General features: G+C 42.4%; 1 protein-coding gene across 3 annotated transcripts in view; it reads left to right on the top strand.

Moving 5' to 3' along the window:
* Window positions 1-25,033, top strand: part of ncam2a (neural cell adhesion molecule 2a) — a 169,529-nt gene that overhangs the window by 141,653 nt on the left and 2,843 nt on the right. Inside the window, exons 7-17 of one of the 3 annotated variants that reach the window (XM_058052519.2) lie at window positions 1,997-2,166; window positions 5,729-5,874; window positions 11,775-11,925; window positions 12,972-13,159; window positions 13,987-14,083; window positions 14,474-14,647; window positions 15,971-16,090; window positions 16,902-17,023; window positions 18,306-18,480; window positions 23,611-23,818; window positions 24,103-24,142. In XM_058052519.2, coding sequence (XP_057908502.2) covers window positions 1,997-2,166; window positions 5,729-5,874; window positions 11,775-11,925; window positions 12,972-13,159; window positions 13,987-14,083; window positions 14,474-14,647; window positions 15,971-16,090; window positions 16,902-17,023; window positions 18,306-18,480; window positions 23,611-23,818; window positions 24,103-24,142 — 1,591 coding nt within the window. The remainder of the gene's footprint in view (window positions 1-1,996; window positions 2,167-5,728; window positions 5,875-11,774; window positions 11,926-12,971; window positions 13,160-13,986; window positions 14,084-14,473; window positions 14,648-15,970; window positions 16,091-16,901; window positions 17,024-18,305; window positions 18,481-23,610; window positions 23,819-24,102; window positions 24,143-25,033) is intronic. The other 2 variants (XM_058052518.2, XM_058052517.2) reach the window with 2 other exon arrangements.

The following is a 25,033-nucleotide window of genomic DNA, read 5'->3' as shown; positions in this document are numbered from 1 at the left end:
GCACAGCTACACTAATGTAAGGCCAAAACACGCCAGCAGTGACCTGAAACCGCTGCCATTATGCAGAACAATTCCCGAATCAAAAAGAAGGGTCAAGTCAAGTCATGCAGACTCCACTGCCCCAACAAATACGATTAATTTAACCTCTAAGTAAAAACCCACTTTCCCTTCAGCTTTTCACTTGCATTTTTCCTCAGTAAGACATTTGGCCCTGTGCATCTTGGGTAATGGACTACCTGTCAGTCAGTGTAATGACATCCACCGAGCAGGCCTGTCCCGGACTGCCTGTGCCGAAGATGAGGCACCTCTTCATTTCCTCTTTGGCTTGCCGACGTTATTATTACTTGGCGTCGGTGTTTCCCTCGCTGACTTTCAATTATCTTTGCTGGCTTTTCCTACAGGAGGTGGAGCCGTGGCCCTCGTGTTGTTCTGTTTGTATATGTGCACATCTGAATACGCATTTCACAAACCCCAATATTTACCATTCTCATTGGCATGCAACATGACACCTTGTGCATAAGTCAATCACCGTATTCTAAACTTGGCTCTCTTATCATTTTTCAATTCAGTTGCACAAAAGCGGACGTTTAAAAAAAAAAAAAATAGGGGCCAGCTTCAGATTGAATGTCTTATCAAAGTCATCAAATAAACAGCGGAAATAAAAATGTCCTCATAGCGATTGGATTTCTTTTTGTAAACAAAGGTCACGTGTGCTCTGCTGCAAGGCTGTTGATAACAATGTGTGACCTCTATGTTTGTTTACTATGACGCAGGCACACTGCACATTAACATTTGCTACACTGCATAATCCTGTGATTATGCACTACAAATGTTGTTTCACATATTCTTTCTTCAAAAATTCAATATCTTCCCACCCATCCATTTTTTTCCGCTTATCCGTGGCTGAGTCGCGAGGCCAGCAGCCTGAGTAAGGAAGTCCAGACTTCTTGTTCTCTGGACACCTCTTCCGGTTCCACCGGGGGACATCGACCCAGGGTGTCCTCCCGGCTGGGCATGCTCAAGACACCTCACCAAATGTCCTGACTAGATGCCCGAGCCACCTCAACTGACTCAGCTCTCTTCAGGTCCATCAGGACCACATTGTCTGCGAATAGCAGAGATGAGATCCTCAGGCCTCCAATATTGGACTCTTCCAAACATCTTGGCTGCATTGAGGAATTCTGTCCATAATTTTTTTTAAATTTTACACAAATACTTTAACTTTCTGCTTACATAAACTGTATTTTGGCTTTCTACTTCCCATAAACTGTCAGGAGGGGTGTGAGAGCTTTTCATTTCAATGCAGACCTACCAACATGTACACATTTATAGTACACTCAACATGTAAATGGACTCTTGAATTAGGGATTAGGTTTTAAGGTTGTTGACTTTTAGTTACATATATTTTTAGAATGTACTGTGGACCAATATAACACAGGGCCACACTTTGGACACCCCCAGTATAAACCAAGGTCTTTATCTCCAATGCTCTGATCAGCAGGTGGTATTGACTTGCCTCCATGGGTCTCCAATTTTTTATTAAATTGCATCTCCTATTATTCTCAAAAAGCTCATCCTGCCTCTCGTCTCCATGGGGTTATTTTTCCTTTGACCAAAAACTTCAAAATATTCTCAGTTGTAAACAAAAAACAAGCAGGGTCAGGAAATCGAACCTGCTTCACACCGTGAAACGTGTGCAATGAAGATTATCGCTGTTGTATTCCACACCACAGCAGAGACCTGCAGCCTGCAGCCAAGTGTAGCCAACACACGTCAGCCTTGACAACACTGACACGCTTCCTGGGCAGAGGAAAAAGATCTCTCTCTGGGTGGCGGAGTGGGAGAAGTTGTAGTGTGTGTGTTGAATCCTGATGACATACTAAAAAACACTCATCCAACTATTCACTAATGGAGTGTGTCCATTATACACGTGATGAATGCAATTTAAAGGCTGGAGTAACTTGGTCTGCATATTCACCTCACTGTGTTTCTGCAGGAAAGGCCAGCAGCTGGAGCCATCAGATCAGTACATTCTCAGTCGACTGGAAGGGGGGCGGGGCATGCTGACCATCCGCAACATACGCCAGGGTGACGGAGGCTTTTACTATTGCAAGGCCACCAACAAGGCGGGTTCCCAGGAGAGAGAGCTCTTTCTCAAAGTGTTCAGTAAGTGACTGAGAGCAGCAGAGTTTTTAAAGCTCATTGTAAACTGTCAATACTGCATGTAACTCACCTGGTCCAGCCAGCCCCGTGTTCCGCCCGGGCTTCAAACTGGATCCACATAATGTGGACACACAATGTTAAACATTAAACATAGATTAATTGATCAGTTATTGAAGCTTTAAGTGTCAGCAATAATATTTCTGGAGAAAATGGAGGAGTCTGACAAAGTTAGCTCGTCTACAAACAAGGAAGCTGAGCAAATGGCCAACAAAGTTTGTGCTTTTCATTTCTTCCATCCTGTCTATTGAGTGAGCAGATGACAAGAACACCAGCGGCTGTTATTTTTTAGCAAGGTGGTGATAATAGCTTTTGCAATCTGGAGGCGTTGATTGATATTAGGAGTATGAACAACAACAACTGGTAAGTTTTGTTCCTCACAGTACAGTAGTTATGAATTACTTCTAAAAAGTCTTACGAAGACCGAAGCAAGTTTTGCTGTATTTCCATACCAAAAACAACCTCTAGCATCTTTGATTGTTTGTGATCTCTGTTTTGTTAACACCTTTACCCATTTTGTAACGTTGGCGTCCTTGATTTATTACAGTTGATTACAGCAGAAAACACTAGTTAGTGTAACATTTACTTGGGCTTCCCAAACCAATGAGCCTGACAGGATACTGTAGTATTGTATCAACTTGTCAACTAACTATGGCAAGATTTGGTGTTTGGGTGAATAAACAATGTCCGTCCATAATTCATCTTTTTGAATACCACAATATTCAGTGCACCAACGGGTACTGTTAGGCCCAATATTGTCCAATAACCACAATTGTATCCAATAACAGAATCATACAAAAACTGGGGCGTTCCAAAAACAAGGCTCGATTGTATTTGTCTAATTTAGCCTGACACGTTATAAATATACCTTACCTTTGATAATATCATTTGACAAATGGCCACAAACATCCATTGGTCCAAACATTTTTGTGTGTATGACTTAACTACATTGTAAAACTTAGTCAAATCTCTATTGGTAATGCCTTGATGCTGACAAAGAATTGAATTGAGCTATCAAGTTTGCTGTATTTTGGCTTTGCTCTTCTTTGACCAGCTGCTACAGCTCAGCGTGTCGTTTTGTCATCCTCAGCAGGGGCCAATCTAATGGGATCCTGGGCCACTGGCCACTCAAAAACCCAAACTCATTTATTTGTACTGTCACCTAATACTAGAGAAACATAAGATACAGGCATGTTTTCCTTGAAGTTCGCAGTATATTTGTCTAGCATATTTTGACTCACTTTGTTTTGGTTTCAGCATGTCTAATAAACTAATGGTGAGGAATATCAAAGTGGCACCCACAACCTTTTTAGTGTTTTGTATGCAGCCCTAAGTGGAAAACCGACACCACTGACATAGAAAGTCAAAATATAGAGAAAACAAGCAGTTTGACAGTAATAGCTTTTTCATTTTTCAAGCAATTATGAATACCGGAGCTGACATTAATAAGACACAGTTGTAATTATTCTAATAACCATAATTATGATCATGTCAAGTTATTAGCAAATGGAGAGGTTTTTTTTTTTTTAATTAGTCTCACTTTAGAGCATATACACTACCAAATCAGTTGTTCTTATTTTATCAAAACATACATTCACTACTTTGTTGGAGTGTTGGGGATTTTAAATTACATTGGAAAAACTCTCTTATTTCTCCGTACATTCATCACACTCCACACATGGTCCAAGGCGACGTTCCTCATTTCATATTTAAAAAAACACAACTAAATCAGCAAGCACTTTGGTGACCAAGACAAGGAAGAAGAAACCTCAAACATTACAAGGACAGTCGTCAGGCAACCAGCTGCCTTGACCGCTTCTGTTGCAATAGAAAGGAAAACAATTATAAAATGATAGGTCTATTTTTTCAATTTTAAATAGCATGACTACTATAGTAGCAGTGTACCATAATTATTGAATCATACCAATAAACCTTATAACCTTATAAAATAACGCTGAGATTACCCATACTGTGGTGTAGACGGGTCAGGCTGAGCAAATCAAGCGATCCTTTTCTGTGACACGCATCTTCCCCTGAACTCACTTGTAAACCAACATGGCCTCGGCAGTTAGGAGGATCAACGCAGTTAGGAACATACTACATACAGGACACTACTATAGATCTACGTATGCATGAATGAGAACAAGTAAATCCCCGAACAGAATCGAACAATGGCAACATAATTCACAGATGAGTAAAAGCAGTATATTTTGTGAAGAAGGCTATCTGGAGCAAAGTACCTGCAAATAATGATGATGGAGAACCGCTTCAGGGCCGGCTGCAGCGTTAAACAGTGGTAGGCGGTGGGTGGTTGTGGATTTGTGGCTTATTATCTTTGTTTGAGCACCATAGTGAAAAGGTTTAAAGTCCGCTGACAATCACAGGAAGAGTTTGCACAGCGCAAGTGGGCTTGTTTCGTTGAATTTGGTTTCTTTCGGACATGCATGCAAAGTTACATTGAAGTATATGACATGTTTACAGTTAACATTTGAACGTGTTCAAAACGGAGTAGGAAAACACAGATCTTATTAAATCCTACAAAGATGTCTTCACTGCCTGTGTTTAATAGACAGGGTTACTCAAAAATAAGTCATTGATTTCATGATGGAGTATTTTATTAATTAATTCCACAGAGATAATCGGTGTTGTTATTTGATGTTTAAGGTCATCAAGGTCTTGCGCCTTCTTCCGACCAACGTTTCTGGAGGAACTGAGAAAACTCCTCTTTCAAATTGTTCAACTGAAGTAATGAAGTAATTTTTTTTTGATTAACCCCGTACAATATTCACAGAAAGGCTACCGGGCAAAACCCTAAGAGAAAGCAAAGTGACACCCGCTCCCCAGTGTATGGTACATCGGTGTTCCATTTATTAAAACTCAGTGCACTTTGTTGGACCTGATGTCCCTCCCTCCATCTGTGTTTGCGATGGCTTGTTTTGACAAGGTCCCACAATCCCTTGAGCGCTCTCCCAACAACATTAAAAGCCTTAAGTACACCAAAGCCACGGTGTGGGTTTGCTGCTTCTCAACAAGCTTCCTGTTCAGGGAAGCATGTTGGAGAGATGGTGGAAAAAACGATCTATCATTTATGTTCCGTGCTCTTTGCCCTTCACATGCACAGAGTTTTCGGCTTGCTTATCTGGAGCTACCGAGCACCCCCAGCATACTTTCCACCACTTATCAGCGTGTCAGAAAGAAGCTGCCTGGTGCTGGAGATGCATCCTTCCAAACAAAATTTCATACTCTTTTAACGCCAGGAATAGAGGAATGTGCACAGGCAGACAAGCAAGTGGATGTTTCTGAAAGATAGAAATGTTTTATCTGGAAATCTGCACAAAATTGGCCTGACAGTTTTTACCTCAACATTGAAAAAGATCAGCACCTGAGTCATGCATCACAGCGCGTGTTTAAATCTGGCAGTGAAGCCTGCATCACCTGTTTTTTTGCACGCTCATGTTCTCTTCTCACCTCTTTTTGTCCACTTTGCCTCACCCTCCGTGGACTGCAGTTCAACCTCACATCACGCAGCTGAAGAATGTGACGGCAGTGGAAGGCAATGCTGCTATGATCTCCTGTGTCGCTGAGGGCGAACCCCTACCAGACATATCCTGGAGGCGAGCCAGTGACGGGCGAACTTTTGTGGATGGAGACAAGGTAGGAAGCACTATATCTGGTGATGTGATGACACACTGTTGAGCGGTGTGGACAAGCACATGACTTGAGGCCAAAGGGTGGGCAAACTTTTTGACTCATGGGCCACGTTGAGTTAACAAAATTGTCCCAGGGACAACATATTTTAACAAAACATTTAACAAAACATATATTTAATACACAAACATACACTATGTTTAACACTTATAATTTGCCTTGACTTGACTGCACGGTGGAAGGGTGGTTAGCGCGCAGGCCTCACAGGTAGGAGACCCGAGTTCAATTCCACCCTCGGCCATCTCTGTGTGGAGTTTGCATGTTCTCCCCGTTTTCTCCGGGTACTGCGGTTTCCTCCCACATTCCAAAAACATGCTAGGTTAATTGGTGACTCCAAATTGTCCATAGGTATGAATGTGAGTGTGAATGGTTGTTTGTCTATATGTGCCCTGTGATTGGCTGGCCACCAGTCCAGGGTGTACCCGCCTCAGCAGTAGAAAATGAATGAATGAATGAATTTGCCTTGATTATTTGTCTAATTCTATCTGTAAAAGTGTTATACGATCTGCTGTATGTTCTCATGTCCCTTTTTTCATGAGAACTTTAAACATCAGTCCAAACTACAAAATTGAATTTTACAGTTTTGTTGGGGTTTTTTTTCTGAATAAGACTTGCAAGTCATGTTGCCAGCTTGTATGATCAAAGTTGAAATACTTAGAAAGAAACTGGCGGGCCGGATTCAAACGCTTGGTGGGCCGCATGGGGCCCCCCAGGCCCCCAGCCTTAGACGTTTACGTACTGTTTCTGTACTGTTACGTACTACTGTTACGTACTATTCACTTTGCCGGTGAAGCATTTCTATTATGTTGGGGTTTCTCAACTGGTCGCAATCTCGGAGCCACATTTTCCCATGGTCATTAAGTGGTGACCCACATTTATATAGGTAAAACTCAACTCGTTTATTTTGACTTGAAAATATGAAGAGGATGAAAGCCAACTCCAAAACAGTGTATTTATATTCATAAATACCAAAGAAGAAGATGCCAATCTAATATATATTTTTTACTTACTGCATTTGGTGTCTGGGACAAGAGACTGCCGGAGATTGGAATCTGCTTTTAATGTCTGAGCAAAGCAAAGGTACACTGGAACCACCTCACAGGACTTTTAAAAAGCCTCGCAGTGCCCCCCCAATGAGTTAACGCGCCTAATAGAGCGCAAGTGGCATGTTTTTCTCCTGCTTTTTTTCTGAGGGTGCGCATTAAAATGTCATTACTTTCTACAGAGAATAATTGAGTGCCTGCGTGTGCCGCGTGGAGATGAATGTTAAAAGAAATAGCCAACATTTATAGGTAATTACTGCTATTTGTGTTCATAAAAATAGTCGTCATTCTTCCCATCCGCCATATATTAATTGTTTCAATTAGTGCCATCCTACACCTCAAGTGCAGCTCATAACTCTTCTCAAAGCAGATGCTGATCATATTTGCGTTTCATAGATCCCTTCCCATAGAATCCCTTTCACTTGCTTTGAATGCACAAGCCTCATACTCGTGTGAGGATGGCGAGAGTGACCTTGTTCTTACAAGACGGAAAGTTAACATTTGAATACATTTTTGATTCACCAGCAGAGGAACCTTGAAGAGATCAGAAGAAACAAATAGCATTCATTTTACGTGCTTCGGGTAAAACTCTGAAAAAGCTTCGGCATTTATTATTTATTTAAAGTGCAGCTACACAAATTAGAAATTGAATACAACTGGACCTTAAGAAGGTAATTATCATGAGAGGCACACACACCTCCATGTCTTGCATAGAACTCAAGCCAACACAAGAAGAAGAAAATAAAATCCAGCAACTCAGTTGTACTGGGAAAAGGTCATCACAGAGATAAATGAATGTGTGTGTTGGCTTGAATCGCTTTGGTTGATAAATAATGCCTGAAAATGAGAATAAGTGCTCCTCTTCCTGCTGCAAATGCAATTATGGAAATGTGACCCACACACCCCTAAACACGCACAAAGACAACACAACGTGTGGGATGCAAGCGTGATGGATGAGCACAGTCATTTAGGTTTAAGGCTGGACGTTCTTCTCTCAATTTGCTTTCCAATCTGCATATCCACCCTGCTCCTCGGTGCAGGTCCAAACAGCTTTGTTCTACTCACCGTCTAGTATTTATACTCTTTATCAACCACCAGCATCACCCCGCCGTTGCTGGGATTTAATTAGCAACCACGGTAGGATTGCAGTCACATATACTTTGTAATAATCCTCATTCAAGTTAAAAGACACTCTACTGACAAAAGATGCCATCTCAAATATGTAAACAACTGCACCATAACAATACCAAAAAATAACAAAAAAGTACAAATAAATAATTTATTTGCAAATATAACACTATGAACTAATTTTCACATTGGGCAGTAAACTGTGTGTGCATGCATTAAAGATTCCCTACAGTACGTAACCTTCTGCATGCTACACTCCTCCATGTTCTTCCATGTGCTACACTGAGCCAAACCCAGCTCTTAACAAATGCACTTCTGCCACCTGGTGGCCGTTTTATGTCTTAAAACTGCAGTTTTACAGTTGCATCATCACCTGCTTTTGTATCTCCCTCAAAAAACGTAAAAGACATGTAAATACACCTGGGAGCGAGCGTTGGTCTTTGGTATTGAATGACTTAATCACGATAAACAAGGGATGACTGTACCATATTCTAAATTGTGCATCCAAATCAGATGTAGATACCTGGAAATAAAAGTTGAGGCGCCGTCCTGTTGCTTTATATTCATCTTACAAACTCATACCGAAATGTCTTGAGTTGACAGCAAAAATAAACGCCTCACCGTCTGCCTCACTGTCACCATATTGTGGAGGGCACTCTATCCCGCCTCCTGCCCCAAATTCTGATGGGAAAGGCACCAGCTTATTCACTACCCTAAACAGGATAGAAAGGATCAAATAAATGCATAATCATATTTTTACTGAGGGGTGAGCCGCAATAGGGCCGAAATGTGGAAGAGTCTAGATTCATTTCTTTAATCATGACAGCCTGATCTTGTGGGAGCTTGAACGTGAACAAGCCACTTTTACTTTATTGGTATATTATTTGTCCACATGTTGTCACAAGAATGAGACCCATGTGCAGAAGAATGTTTGGGTGGTTTGGTGGTTCCCTATGCTAAGAGTGTGTTTGTGTGGATTTAAATAGCTTATCCAAGCATAAAGAGTGTGTGTAATACCTGACAGTGACGCATTCACTGCAAACCACAATTGAAAACAGATAATAGAAACATCAATGCGCCAAGCACAAAGCCGTCGTTGACCTCCATTTCCAGCAATCAGAAAGCTGTTATCAGTGACATTTTGTTGTTGTCAAATGGATAAGATGATGCAGTAATCAAACATGAACAGTGTGTGTACAAACTAAAACTGCTGCAATGGGATGACGACAGCGAGTTCGCCATGCTGACATTTACAGCTTGCATTTCTCAATATGTGAAAAGTCCCCCGCATGGAAATGGAAACAGCCCAGCCTCCCCATCTGAGAGTTCGATGCCTGTTTATATTTTTGATGCATTCTGCAAGAATCACGTCTTCAAGCTCCTCCTTTTCACCAATCTTTTGAACATGAACATCTTTTAGCTGTACACTGCCGCGGTGGTCATCCGTGTTATGTGCACTTGTACTTGCATGGACATGCGTGTAGCCTGTGTGCATATGTGCGTGTCTGCACTTCACTGTTCTGTTCTGGACGCTTGCCTCCACTGAGCTGCATATCAAACAGGCTGTGCTTCACAGGCTGCCTGGGTCTCCACGCACACACCCCGCCAAGTTGGCAGGGAGGAATGGGATAGGTGGTGGGCCAGGGGGGTGGTAGCCAGTCATTTCCTGACTGAGAAGCTCCCCTCTTGGAAGATGTCCTCTCTCTTTCTCGTCCTCGCTGATCCCTCCATTCTCAGCATTCTAAGCGCGCACACTCCTCCCTATCCCATTGACCCCAGCTGGCGAAGCGAGCGATCAAAGTGTGAAGTGGTGAGCCGATGCACCTCATTGGCTGATGCCACTGCTGTGATAAGAGTGCTGATCAGCTAAACAGGATAAAGCAGAAAGCAACAACATAGAGAGTGTGTGATGCAGATATAATGTCCACAGATTAAGTTTATTTACAGGCTAAATGTTCAGGTTCATTTATAGGTTCATGGCTGGTGAGGCACTGTGAAACATTTGGAGATTTTTAATCTTGCTCAGCAGGAGGACAGCATTAAAAACCAGAGAATACAGTCTTCCCTCATCCTTTTGCGGTTCAAATTATTTGACAGCTTTATCACCGTCTTTCAAACATCCATTCATCCATCCATCCATCATCTTCTGCTTATCCGAGGTCGGGTCGCTTGGGCAGCAGCCTAAGTGTTAGATAATAAGGTTTGCGTATTTGGAAGTGAGTCCTGAAAGAAGTTTGGGCTGGCTCTGAACACTGGGTTTCAGAGGGCGTTCTAACACAGGCGGTTTGTGATGTCACAGATTGCCGGGATTCTTCGCTCTCTGCCCTTCCCCAAGCTCTGCTTCTCTGTATACAGTGTTAGCAAAGTCTCCCAAGAAATGTTTCTACGTGTGCAAGGGAAGTAGGAAAACATCAGGCACAAGATATTGGAGTTCCTGATTCCCTACCAGCAAAAGAAAAATATTTAAATCTGTCAACGGCATTTCACATCTGACTGTTTTGTGAACATGGGCCTTTTTAACGTTACTTGGTTGTGTTGAAGAGTCAGAAGAGCAAGCAATAAGTAACATTTTACTAGTGTTTACATTGTATAAGTCATGGAACAAAAGCGGGTGTCTGTGTAGCATTATAGAGTGTGCATACAGGGAGCGGGGTGCAAATTACAAGCTCACCAAGTCTGGAGTTGCTAATAGCCATTTCCCACCACAATCACTGGCTCTACCCAATCATTGTTCACAAAGGCAAAATTGTAGTGTGATTTTTTTTTATGTTAACTGACAAATATGCTAACCGGGGCGGCCTCTGACCGAGGTTACACTGTACAATAAATAAATAACCAAATAATTGAATGAAGTAGTGGACAAAGATCTGACTAAAGCAGATTAATGACGCCCGTCATAATATAGTATGTCCTTACAAGCGCAGTTACTTTGTAAAATATGCATGAGTCCAGTGTTTTACCTCACAAACTATTTTCGTCTGAGCTACCCACTTCACCAGGAAGTCATGTTCATGCAATGAGAAGCTGGAGTGTCTCAGATTGCATCCAAGGGTCGGTTTTCTCCGAGTGGTAGATACCCGATGCAGCTTTCTGTTACTGTTGATAGCCAATCCTGCCCGATGATGGATGGCCAACGCTGGTTTTATGTTTGAAAACACCCTGGAGGACAGTAAAACTCAATAAATAGCCATATAGTCAAAGGTAAGGCTGTTTACAGAAAGAGTATGTCCAAAATGTTCTCTAATGGTGGCATTGTGGTGATGTCAACAAATACCAGCAGGGGGTGCCTCAATTGGTGGATTGTCTGTCAATCTGTAAAAAAAAGTAATTGTTACCATGCAGGAGCCTTGAGATCAGACAATGATGGATTGTGTCTTACAGCACCATTTCAACCCACCCACTGTGGCTGACCCTCCTATGCCCTTGCGTTCCAAAGGCATTCAAATGCTACTTGTGGGTTCTGACAGAGGTTATCGGTTAAGTCACTGTCTGTTGGGTGTGTCCTGTCTTCCAACACGGTTTTCTTTCCAATATTGATCTGTTGAACTAATCTGCAATGCTGAGTTGACATCAGTCGCCATACAAATGAAATGACCTGGTAAATCAATGAGCATTGTTCAAACAGTACATTGAAACATACAAAAAAAGCTTCACCTCACCATTTCATGTCCTCAGATCCAGGATGGACGCTTTGAGGTTCGCGGACGCCATGGCAAGTCGGTGCTCACCATTAGCAGCGTGAAGTTGGCAGACCTGGGTCGCTTTGACTGCGAGGCACTGAGTAGGATCGGAGGCCATCAGAAGAGCATGTTTCTGGACATTGAGTGTGAGTTCATGTCATGTGTTCATTTATCTTATCTTTATTTTAAAAAAGACGTAACAAGTTTTCCGAACCTGCAGACATTTTTACAAAGATCTATGTGCTGTGTATTTTGAAATTCATGTAATTACAATGGAAGTCACTATTGGTGTGCCATTTGAAAAATACACATACAATTTCTGCTATATAGTTGATATTAACGAAAACCATCAATGTGGGAAGCGCCTGTTCTGTTTTAAAAACAAGCAGCAGCAAACAGGTGACATTTACTGAAACTCATGTTAGTCCAGGTAGACTGTTCCTTGTCTAATGAGCTCGGACACCAAGATGTGTATCTTGGCCAGGGAATGACTGTGTTTATTAGAAGCACTCCTGGAATGGGAGCAGAAGACAGTACATGTCTGAATTTCCTTCCCTTCCATACCTGCGTTGTTTGGGTGCCAGGACATTGGGGGTGATGCTTTTCTCTAGACACTCACATAGTACCACGTATCATGCATCACGCATGCGTCCGGTGCATCATTAGATGGAAAACTATGTTGCAGTGGCCTCCACTGACAAGTGGCTCTGGCACATACTGGAATGAGGCAACTGCTGCTACCCAAGTAATGAACTCATTTACTAAGTCACTGCAGGCTGCGAGGGGATAACACGTCCTTGCTTGTGACGGGGAGCCAGGCATCAATCTCTCTAATGGAATCCTGCAAGCGAGCATAAAACAACCATAATGCTTCGGCTGAAAGGAATCTGTGCAATAGCTGGCCGCCGCCAAACTCCCCAATTGATATTTATTGGGGCAAGTGCGGTAGTTTGCATCCTTTATTGTTATTCTCGTCATAATGGAGATTTCTGCCCCCAGCATGAAGAGGTTCCAATTAAGGTTACTCTTTTCAATACTGGAGCCGGAGTAGAATGGTATACTTTCTTTTTGCATTGAAGGTTAACCCTACGGTTGTCATTTTATGTGTTTGATGGCACACATCCGTCGTTACTGAAATAATTGTAACTGCACGAAATTGAGAGTGACATCCACTTTGTTGTGTTCTGGTCAGACATACCAAAGTTCTTGACCAACCACACCATCTACTATTCTTGGGAGGGGAACCCAGTGAACATCAGCTGTGATGTGATGTCCAACCCGCCCGCCACCTTGCTGTGGAGGAAAGAGCACGTCACCATTTCTGCAGAGGGGACCGCCAACACTCGAGTGCACAACGGCATGGGCAAATCCGTGCTAGAGGTGCGACCGGTGCATCAACATCTAACTTGTCTTAGTTTATTATGATTAAAACTTCAACTTTTTTTGTTTTACATGCAGAAAATATTGCAAAAGGCATAGAAATAACAGATGTAAGGCATAAATTAACATAAATTAACAAAGAGATGAGGAGAGAGCCATTTTGAGTTATTTGTTGAAATCGCTTGCAACTTTCAACTGTTTGTATTTTGCAGCCATAAAAAAGACACATGTGTATTTTTACTTTGATGCACATTCATGTCACACTGCCGTGCTATGATTATTTTCTTGAGGCTTGATGCCTCAAGAACATGGTTCTTATCGCCTGATTCAGGTGGTCTTGGATGTCTGGGCATGGGAGTCTAACTAACATTTTAGCATGATTAGGCAGACATTTGCTCTTGAAGCCATCTGTTCAGGTTTTTTTTTTTTCATTTGTGTCCTTGCATGCAAGTTTTATTAAATTGTATTGCTCATCATTGTAACTTGTGCCTCACAAACTTTATTAATAAGAAAGAAAGCTGAGTCACCAATGGGTGGGATTCCGACTCATTTCTCCAACATTTCCATTCGAGTTTGCTATGAATGAGCCTTACCATAGAGTTGTACAAACGTAGTATAGCGAGATTGGGTTTGATCCACCATGACTGAATAGACAACCTTCGTTAACACCACAAATGCAACAGTTTGTAGTGTACGATATTCAAGACAGTGTACGAAAAGCAAGGAAACATTTACTTAAATTAAATTAAATTATATGAAAACCGGGGTGTTCAAAAACTGAGGTTCCACTCTTTTTCTGGGAGTATTCATTTTATTTTTGCTTTCAGGTCACTCCAATGTCTGACAGGGACTTTGGTCGTTACAACTGCACCGCCCGCAATAACATTGGCATTCGATACCAGGAGTTCATTCTGGCCCAGGCTGGTGAGTTTGACCCTTGACCTCCAAGTCTAGGAGTAGAAGTACTTAACACGTCACCTCCCCTATAATGATAATGGGCTGATTTGCTATTCTCAGGGATATAGCTTCTACCGCAACCTTGCATCACCCTATGCTAATCTCAAACAGAGCCCGTCTGATTTACCACGGCCCTCTCTATTTACCGAAGTAGCCCCTAATTTAGGGCAGTAATTCACGAATGTGCATTCCAATTATCTTTAGTGCGGATTCAATCGCCAAGGCTAACAAAAGTAGTGAATAACAGCTGACCTCACGTGTACTCCTGCAGGAGATGACAAAGACTTGAAGACTGTACTCGTCTTTTGTGGGATGTTTAGCATAGTGTAGCTAAACTGTGATCCCGTGTGTTTCCAGATGTGCCCTCCAATCCGTACTCGGTTCGCCTGTCAGCTGTCTCCCAGCGCCTGGCCACCGTCACCTTCATGAAGCCGGACTCGCACGGTGGGGTGCCCATCAGCTATTATTTAGTCCAGTACAAGGAGGTGGGCCCGCAGGACTGGAGGGATGTCAGGTCACATAGCGTGCAGAGTGAGTTTTAAATGGAATATCGAACTTTACAACAAATGTATTGTGACACCTTAGTATTACATTTCATCTGCAACTAATGTCAACATGTTTACGTAAAACATTGATGAATCATCATCATCATCATCATCAGAAGAGACCTATTATCTTTGTGTTTTGGGGCAAATAAGATATCCTAATACATCAGTGATTGACATTTTTGTCTGTTTTCTGATATGTTGCAGACCAAACCGCAAATTGTTTGTGTTTGATTGATATTGATTTGGTCCGTGTAGACCAATCGGCCAGTCGATTTTCGGGACTTGGCAGGTCAATTGCAGTTGCAAATCCCTAATTAAATGTTTACATTTAGTGGAGGCGTTGTTCAGGACCATTAGCACATTCTTGCCATCCGGAAAACAATATACCAGACAGTACATGAGACATATCGATTAGACAGTTCGATAACAATCTGAACTGTGTATTAAAAAAGGCCATCAGATGTTCTTCTGGCTTTGCTTAAATCACATACTGTCCCATAATTGAGACAATATATGTTTTAAATAAAGGCATTATCACATCAACAGACACATATTTTGACCAGTGAACGCGCCCGTATGCCTCGCCGCTCTCCAGTCACGTTGCCAGCCCTGAGCTCAGTCGCAAAGCCCGGCTGGAGGTGCCAGCGCACGGCAATAGAGCAAAGGCTAAATTGAGTAAATAGCATTTCCAGAGTAAAAGTGAGCGTGATTTCAAGTCGTGTTTAATGGTCTTCTAATTTCAGAGTTAAGACAAAACTATGGTTTGGTTCTGCGCTAATTAGAACCGAGAGCTCATCATCCGAGAAGCTCCTTTCACAGTGGAAAATATTGACACGTTATTACTGTCGCTGGCTGGGTTCTTTTCATTGCAATGCCTTTCCGCAAATTGAAATCTGTGCCTAAAGGCGGGAATGTAACCTCGCACAGCTGCAAATTGCCAACTTTTTTGCTGGACTAAAGCAGTGCACAAGCTCTTATTATGGAGTCATTCAAGTATTTAATTTGTGCAAACTGACAAAAACAATGTGGCGAGCTCATTACGGTGCCGGCTTTTCAGTGCAGGAAAGGTTATGTAAATGCATTCTAGTGACAGACTGTGCTCTGATATTGAGATTCTCTGTTTACACTCCATTTTTAATATGCAGCGCTTGCACACGGAGAAGAGCAACAAATGAGCAGGTATTCAGCAATCGACTGAATCAGGATCAAGCGTGTAAATATTTATGAGCTTATTTGTTTTCCGCAGGAAAAGATGTACGCTCATGTTTGTGCTCACCGTGTGATCGCTGCTTCTGTGTCTCGCTAGCAACCGTGGTGCTGACCGGCCTGGAGCCCAACACGACGTATGAGGTTCGAGTGGCGGCCGTCAACGGGAAGGGTCAGGGCGAGTTCAGTCACATGGAGACTTTTCAGACGTTACCCATCCGTAAGTCGCTCGCCGCCGAGACTTTGTGAAATATGCAAGTGGTTGGACAGGTTTAAATGACACCTGCTTAATAAATCAGTGCTTCTCAAATAGTGGGGCGGGTGGGGGGTGTCAGTGTGGACACAAGGGGCAGGGGTACAGATAACTGCTCCAGTTGAGGTCTGTTTCAGAGCCTTTGCTTTGAAGCGCTGTACAACTGAACATACAGAAATAAAGCATATCAATAATGACTTACTTCATATACAAATCATTTCTCTGTGATTATCCACATAAATTAAATGTGTTCAACAAATTCAATACCTGGATGCTAATTTACAATGGGAATGCCTTATAGTCTCAAGCAATTAGCATTAGCAATTTATATTTCAATTTCAAACACCATTAAATATGACAACGAATTAGACACTTATATGTACTTAAGCAGATGACGCATAACAGGCAAACTACAACTCAACAAGAGATAGGGCCGTCACGGTCCTTGTCCCAATACCCTGAGGACTCATAAAGTATTTATTATTCATGTTATACCAACAAAAATGAAGTAATTTTTACCCCTTAGGGTGGGCATGACAGAAAATGTGCTTAAACTAATTCCACATGTAAGCAATATAACCCCTTATTGACGTGTGGAGTGTATCCAGGTGAGGCCTTAGAGAACTACTTTGACTATTAATTCTGTTGAAAGCTACCCTCCTCTGTTTAAAAGCCTCTTTCTCTATCTACCATCACCACCTGCTCCAACTCACCATCGCAGCGAGGAAAAAATCCATTGTTATGCCTTTATCTCCTTCTCCCTCCTTGGGTCCCTTAGGAGAACCGAGTCCGCCTGCAGTGCACGGGCAGAGAGGAATGGGTAAAGCCTACAAACTGGGGCTGGTCAAGCAGGATGATGGAGGCATGCCCATTGTGGAGTATATAGTCAAGTATAAGACGGTGAGTGACACTGTTTGCATTTACAGACAAACCTTGGTTTTAGCACACACCTTTAGGTTTTATCACACACCGGCATTTTTGTACAATATTGCACATAACAAAATAGTCAGCTTGCCTTGTGCTGTATCGCCCCCAAAAAACTGCTGACTCACCGTCTGTGCATCTTTTGTTGAATGTGACTAAATAAGCAACCATGGGGCCAAATAAGTTGCGAGCTTGGTAAAGAATGTGATTAACACTGTTGAATTTGGAATGTGCGGGAAGTTTGTATCAACAATAAGTTCCAATTGTCATTTATCATTATTTTGCTGTTACGTAAAACCACAATTATTTTCTTGTAAATGTATTTGTGTATTTTCATACTTTCTAAATGGATCAACTTTATTTACAGTACATGATTTCAAAAGGGTGGTTAGCGTCTTGGCCACACAGTCAGGAGATCGGGAAGACCTGGGTTCGAGTCCCCAACATTCCAAAAACATGCTAGGTTAACTGGGAAATTGTCAAATTGTCCATAGGTATGAATGTGAGTGTGAATGATTGTTTGTCCATACGTGCTATACTGTGATTGGCTGGCGACCAGTCCAGTCTCTCTCACACAGTCAACTGGGATAGGCTCCAGCATATCCCATGACTCTAATGAGGATAAGCGGCATAGAAGATGGATGGATGGATGGATGGATTTCCTATGGGAAAACCTGCCTCTGTTTTTGCCTTTTTTGTCTGACCTTTTGAAACAAATGAATGACAAAAGCCGGGGTGTGTAAAGGCTAAGTAGTAAAGTAGTCAATGATCATGCAATTTAAAAGGTTTTCAGATTGTTTGAAAAAAATGAGACTGATATATTTATCCTGGAATGAAAGTATACAGGGGCGGTTAGCGCGCAGCCTCACAGCTAGGAGTTCAATTCCATCTCTGTGTGGAGTTTGCATGTTCTCCCCGTGCATGTGTGGGTTTTCTCTGGGTACTCCGGTTTCCTCCCACATTCCAAAAACATGCTAGGTTAATTGGCCACTCCAAATTATGCCAAAGTATGAATGTGAGTGTGAATGGTTGTTTGTCTATATGTGCCCTGTGATTGGCAGGCGACTAGTCCAGGGTGTACCCCGCCTCTCGCCCGAAGACAGCCCGCGACCCTCGTGAGGAAAAAGCGGTAGAAAATGAATGAATGAATGAAAGTATACAGTGCACGCAGTATATTGGAGTTGGCGCACCCCTCGAGAAAGACTGTATAATATCTAAGACGCTAACTTCACACCCTCTCTTATATTTTACCTTCCAGGACAAAGAGGAGCAATGGATGACCAAGCTGGTTCCGGGTTCCAATGATTTTGCAACGCTGCAACCACTGCAGTGGAACACGAGATACGAAGTGGAGATCACAGCTCGCAACGTTAAGGGTCTGTCGGAGCCGACCTTTTACCAGTTCTTCATGCCTCAGAAACCCGACATCACAGGTAAAAGCGCTGCTATGTTGTGAGGTCGGGCTTGCCATTATGAAAATGCGGTGTGGCCTCTTCTTTTACTGGGATGTGCAGAAAGATTGGTTTCCAAGCCCCCCAGCTAGTTCGCAGCAACATGCACACAAATGCACACTCGTATGCAGAAATGCAGACAGATGCTTTGATGTATGCACCATGTGGTGCTTTGAAGTATCTCTTGTGCACTCTCACCCCCACACACACACACAGAAATGGGTATAGTTGAAATAAAAATGTAATACCATTATTGTACCCATGTGAGCGCCCCCGTCACCCCCAAGGAGGCTTGTTTTTCCTCTTGGAGTCTGTTACCGCGTCTATTTGCAAGGGTTTGGATTTTCTGTTTCGGTTAAATTGCCCGTGAGTGTGTGTGCTGCCTCACAAGCAGAACGGAGGACCGGGGAAGAGGCAGGCTTAAGGCGGGTCTTCGATTGACTGTCCTGTCTTGTTAGGTGCATTGTCGAAAAGGCCCAGGAGCGGACAGGAGATGAGGAGAGAATGCTTTCCTCCTAATGTGAACATCGCACAAACAGTAACCCAGGCTGATGGTGTGTGCTAAGAAGGCAATCAAAGACGCACGTAGGAAGGGAGATGGACTTCGTAGTCCCTTGTCTCTTCTGCCATTACTGCTTTTTCAAAAACAATCATAGTTCTGGCGCATTTGCATTTCTAGTTCACTTCAAACTTCTCATACGGTTAACAAGTGCACTATTGTCATTTGAATTAGTCTTTTTTTTCTTACAGATATCATATATTGTATAGCGCTTCAATGTCAAACTAATCCTGCAAACTAATGTTGTGTAATGAACACTTCATGCTGCTTCTGCTGGATGCATTTCAAATGTAAACACTCTAAAACACTCAAATACTGCAATGTGCGATACAAGTTATGACTCCTAAGGTGTTATATTAGCATAGAAGTATAGTGGTGTCTTCGTTAACATCATTCATTTATTCCAGGGGGTCCGATTCAAACCAAAACGTACTCTAACCAAAGCAATAGAAAATAATATAAATCCAGTTCATCTGTTCCACACAAAAATGTGAACAGAAAACGCATTTTCTTGACGATAATTATAGTTTTACATGCACAAAATAATGAATAATAGTGGAATTAATGAAGCTCAGCGTAAGGCTCACGCAGGACGTAGTGGGACGGAATAACGCCACGACTGCTTCACGGATGCGGAAAGTGGTGAAGACAATGCATACCCACACAACAACAATGCTGTTGTACATTTGTTTTTGTACACTCAACCTAAACAGTATGTTGCTGACCATCCCAGAACACACTGTGTTCAACTTTAGACTTAATTACTGCTGGGTGGCAGTTGTAAGTATATGTATCTCAAAAAGGTACTGTAAAATCTCCCACCATGAAATATCCTGATGGATTTGATGTGAGGAACACTGCAATAATGTCATTAAAAAAAAACACTTTGAGAAATAATCTCGGAATGCTTCACTGGTCTCCTGCAAGCACATAGTACTTTCCTGGAATTGATGCTGGAATATCAAAACAGAGCGACTGCTTTTATGGCTACCATTACAGTAATCAGCTCCTCTATAAATTCTCTGAAGTTGTTGTCTTTAGTGAAAAAAGGGATGTCTCTTGCAAAAAAAACGTGGAAATGGGACCGTGGGAAACACATACAGCTGCTTCTGAAAACATGAAATAATAATCTACTTTTTAATGTTTTTACGACCATGAAGTCTTGTACTTAATAAATCCAATAAACAAAACAGAGCACATTGTACTTTCAATTTCCAGTGTGGAGGATGTAGATGGTGGTGGGTCATGCATTTGGTGCTCAGGCCTTCGGTGGGGACTTAATCCGCCTCTTAATACCACCACTAGCACATCAAAATTATACACACCAGCAATACTAGGGTGAGTCCAGCCATGCTAAGGATAAAACTCATTTCAGCCCCTTGGATCCCCAATCTCATTCTCACAGGTGAGGGTGGATAGACCGTGCCACGCTACCCAGCTTGTCCATCTTGGCTTTGTTTACCTCCGATCAACAAATCTGAGGATGCAAAAATGCTGATGTTATTGCGGGCCAGATGGATGGCTCTGTGAGTTGAATCTGGAAGCAATTGGTTATTGCCAATAGTGTTTAAGTGACACCGGGCCAGCACTCCTGATTCTGAAGGCCCTGGGCATATTAAATCCGTCATGGTAAGACATAAAAGCTGAAAAAAATCTAACATACACATATCGGAAGCAATGCAGCCAAGTGACACTACAAGAGGCAATTTTACTGAAGAAATACCAGAATTTCAGTTTGTAAATGTAGTCATAGTGATTAGGCCAGCAGAGACGGCTTTGCTGACCTAAACGGCTCACCACTGGTCAATGGAACAAGGAAGAAGAGCAACACTATTGGAGAACATAATAGTTTTATCTTAGTAAAACAGCAATTTCTTATACTCCAGAGAATCCTGACTGGACTTCCTGGGAAAGGGCCATCATGGAAGATGTGAGCACCCAACAAACCCTGTTATTATTTATTCAGGAGTGGCAGTGCAGAATGTGGGCATTAAGCACAAAAGCCAGCGTTGATAAGTATCTTTTTCCTCAAGTGTTTCCTTGAGTGCTCTCCGGTCTCATCAGGCTTGCTACTTCCTGCTTAAATCTGGGCCAAGAGGAGAAACTTGTTCCTCCTTCTGCGTTTAATGATCCTTTTAAAAGCTCTCAGGGCAACTTTGATTTCCACAGCATGTCCTCCTTCACGTCCTCAAATAGTTGTGTTTATCCCTCTGAAGATCGGCACCTGTTCCCTCCCTGATCAATTAAGGGCTATCCGGCCATCATTAATGGACTGGTTTCCTCTTAGGCCCAAACGAGGGACTGCCAATCTACGGCCAGGCTTAATGAGTCTGTTGTCAGAGGCAGGCGGATATGAATGTGCGTGGATACCTGGGAATTGACACCGCTAATGGTGCTGTATTTTACTACGTAATCAGGAGTCTTAGTCAGTTTAAGGGTTAATAGAGCATGGAAATCCAAATTAATGTGCAAGGTGTGCAAGGAATTAGCAAATGTGTAAAAACTCACTCAACCAATTAGTTTGGGAACTCTTGGGAGAAGGGAAGATAAATAATGTAGGAACGCAACTAAAAACTACGATTGGAGATCCCTCAAATCTTTTGTCTTTATTGTTATTTTAAAAAGAGCAGGAAGGAGGCAAAATCAGTGTAAACTACTTGGAGGTTGCTTAGCAACTATAATTAGAGCTTCTGCATAGCATAGTGAGACCCAGACCCAAGTGGCAATGATTAAGCAGCTACTATATGTTTACAAATTTACCACCATGGAAATTGGGCGTAAGATAAACACAGCGTTATATTTCACCGATTTAGAATCCATAAATCTCTTCACCCAAAATTAGATTTGTATGAAAAGCTAATCCTAAACCCACCAGCACTTACCCTGACACCGTGGGTCACAGGCAGCCAAAAACATCCTCGTACAGAAATGAACTTTATACATAATTGTGTACACGCTCTTGCATTTCTAAACAGGAACTGTCGGACTTTGTCTTTACCGCAATACCTCTTGTCCCAGAGCTTCCAAAGGGGGTTACTTTTGAGCAGAAAAGTGGATTCACAAATTACTCTTGGCAAGGCGCCGCCTGCTCCTTGGTTTGCTGGAAGCACTGAAACCTGGAAGAATGATCATTAGTCAATTCATTCATTTTCTGCCGCTTTTCCTCACGAGGGTCGCAGGGGTGCTGGAGCCTATCCCAGCTGTCTTTGGGCGAGAGGCGGGGTACACCCTGGACTGGTCGCCAGCCAATCACAGGGCACATATAGACAAACAACCATTCACACTCACATTCATACCTATGGACAATTTGGAGTCGCCAATTAACCTAGCATGTTTTTGGAATGTGGGAGGAAACCGGAGTACCCGGAGAAAACCCACGCATGCACGGGGAGAACATGCAAACTCCACACAGAGATGGCCGAGGGTGGAGGGTGGAATTGAACCCTGGTCTCCTAGCTGTTGAGGTCTGCGCGCTAACCACTCGACCGCCCTGCTATTAGTCAATAATTTTTCAGAAAAAAAAAGGAAAAGGTCAGAAAAGCAAAACATACAAAACCCGAGGCAATTTTTCCAATCCAATTACTCTCCCAAAAATATTCACAAATAATTAATTTCCAGGAGCATAATTATATAAAACAATGCATAGAACATATTGTTGATGTGGACTTTTAAATGTACATGCATCAGTGTTTCTCACCTTTTTATCAAATTCTTGCCACTTGCAACAATCTGTGGGCAGACAATGAGTGGGTAATGCATGAGTGGCTTTGTTTGGGCGCTCCATTCCACGATACAGTACAGTGCTAATAGACTAGTTTGTTACCAGCAATATTCCTAGGCAACATTTTTGATGAAAAACATATCATATGAAATCATATTCTATAGTTAACAATCTGAGGATGGCAGCGGTGGGAGCAAGTCAGTGTTTTGCAAGTCTCAAGTCAGTGAAGTTTTTCATCTCAAATCTCGAGTCAGGTCATGCAAGTCAAGTTCAAGTCAAGACAACAGAGGTCATGTCCTCACAAGTCAAAAGCACTGTTTGGTGTTAATGCAATCATTCGTTTGTTCTTAGACTTGATTGGACTTTAGGTGTATGAAGACATTCGCTCAAAAAAAGTTTGAAGCAAGTCCTGAGTCTGGGAGGTCAAAGTCCGAGTCAATTTGCAAGTGGACTGTAGTCCATACCTCGGACTCGTGGTATGCACTGTGATCATCTACCACTGTGTATTCCAAGTTCATTAAGTTATGACCTTGACAAATGGCAGTGCTTCTCAGATAGTGAGGCGGGCCCCAATTGGGGTCTGTGAGAGGCAGGGGGGACTGCACTCGTAAAATGTCTTCAAGGTTGTCTGTGAGTATCTTTATTCAGGTATTCATGCTTGAACGATGCTCATGCCCGTAATCCATACAGTACAGATATATAAATACATACCAGGTTCTCCATCGTATTTAAAATCAGGAGTGAACCACTGACCTTACTGGCCTTAGCCTTTCTCTTTTCAAAGCGTCTTTCTCCGTCTCACATTGCTCACAGTGTTTCCTGCGTGTCTTAGCAGAATCCCTGTTCAGCGGCCTGGGCCTGGGTGCAGTGGTGGGCCTTGGTCTTGGAGCGCTGCTGCTGCTGCTGGTTCTGGTGGATGTCAGCTGCTTCTTCCTGCGCCATTGCGGCCTGCTGATGTGCATCACACGCACGCTTTGCAGCAAGAAGACAGCCACCAGTGGAAAGGGCAAAGAAATGGAGGAGGGCAAGGCTGCCTATCTGTGAGTGTTGTTGTACCAAGAGTTGGTAACAATGTGGGGAGGGGGGTATTTTTTTTTTCAATGTATCCTTGTCATTCATGCTTGCACAGGGAGCATCTGCTGTGGGTGTCACGGCCTCTGGTTTTACTTTTTTCCATTTTTTTAGTTAGAGGATTAGAATGTGATAATACTGAGTCATCTATTGCAAAATGTTACACAAATCAAATTGTTCTGTAAAAGGCTGAACATTCCACAGAAATAATCTCTTATTGAATGAGAAAAGAAGCCTTCTTTTTGCCATTTAGGTACACCTACAACAGCCACCCAAGCACCTTTTCAACCACAGTATGTCTTCTTCACTTCTTCATAATGTCTTCTTCACTAACATTTACCCACTGTGTGTTCTTCCAGTTTGCATGCATACAGTATAGTCATCACGTGCATGTCTGAAATTACGCTCCCTGTTCATATTCTATTTACACTTCCGTGTTGTTGTGCATGTGAAATTTATCTTTGGAGGTTCTTCGTCAAGTAGAAAAGCAAGATGTGGTGAATAATTATCAGTGTTTAGTGCGGCAAAAGGAGCACACACTGTATGTATGCAGTTGTGAAGGCTCGGACATCCTTTGGTTTACACATGGTGCAAGTGAAAAAAGCTCAACAATAATCAACCGCTCAAAGGTGTAGTATCACTGGCAATGTAAACCACTGTACTGTACATTTATAGGAGTGCCTTAAGTGCAGACATGTAATTTGCTATAATTAACATTTCCATAAATTAACATTTAAATGACTACACAGGCCAACTGGTTCTTTAAAGGCTCTCCAGTTACGCTCCATTGGCTAAACCCAATCAAAGTTCAATCTAAAGTGATTGAATTTTTTAAGTTACTATTTGTCTTTATTCAAGGTGTCGAAAAAGATGAATAATACAGTTCTGCTCAGTTTTGACTGGCATTGTAAGAGAGCTCTTATTTAACATTATGTTAACATTATAATAGCATTATATTTTGCCCAATTATGGTGCTGAATAGCCAACCTTCCATCCATCTTTTACCACTTATCCGAGACGAGATCACAGGGGAAGCAGCCTAAGCGAGGAAGCTCAGACTTGGCGTCTCCCTGGCCACTTAGTCCAGGTCCTCCTGGATGCCGAGGCATTCCCAGGCCAGTTCAGAGACTGGTGCGTCTCCACACCCATCTCGGCGCAGCCCATTCTTCCAAATTACCAATTTA

Source organism: Doryrhamphus excisus, linkage group LG15, assembly GCF_037039965.1.
Source record: "Doryrhamphus excisus strain RoL-2023G ecotype Guam linkage group LG15, RoL_Dexc_Guam_v1.1, whole genome shotgun sequence".
NCBI lineage: Eukaryota > Metazoa > Chordata > Actinopteri > Syngnathiformes > Syngnathidae > Doryrhamphus > Doryrhamphus excisus.
The sequence above is the reverse complement of the archived record's forward strand: the minus strand, read 5'-3'. Positions and strand labels throughout refer to the sequence as shown.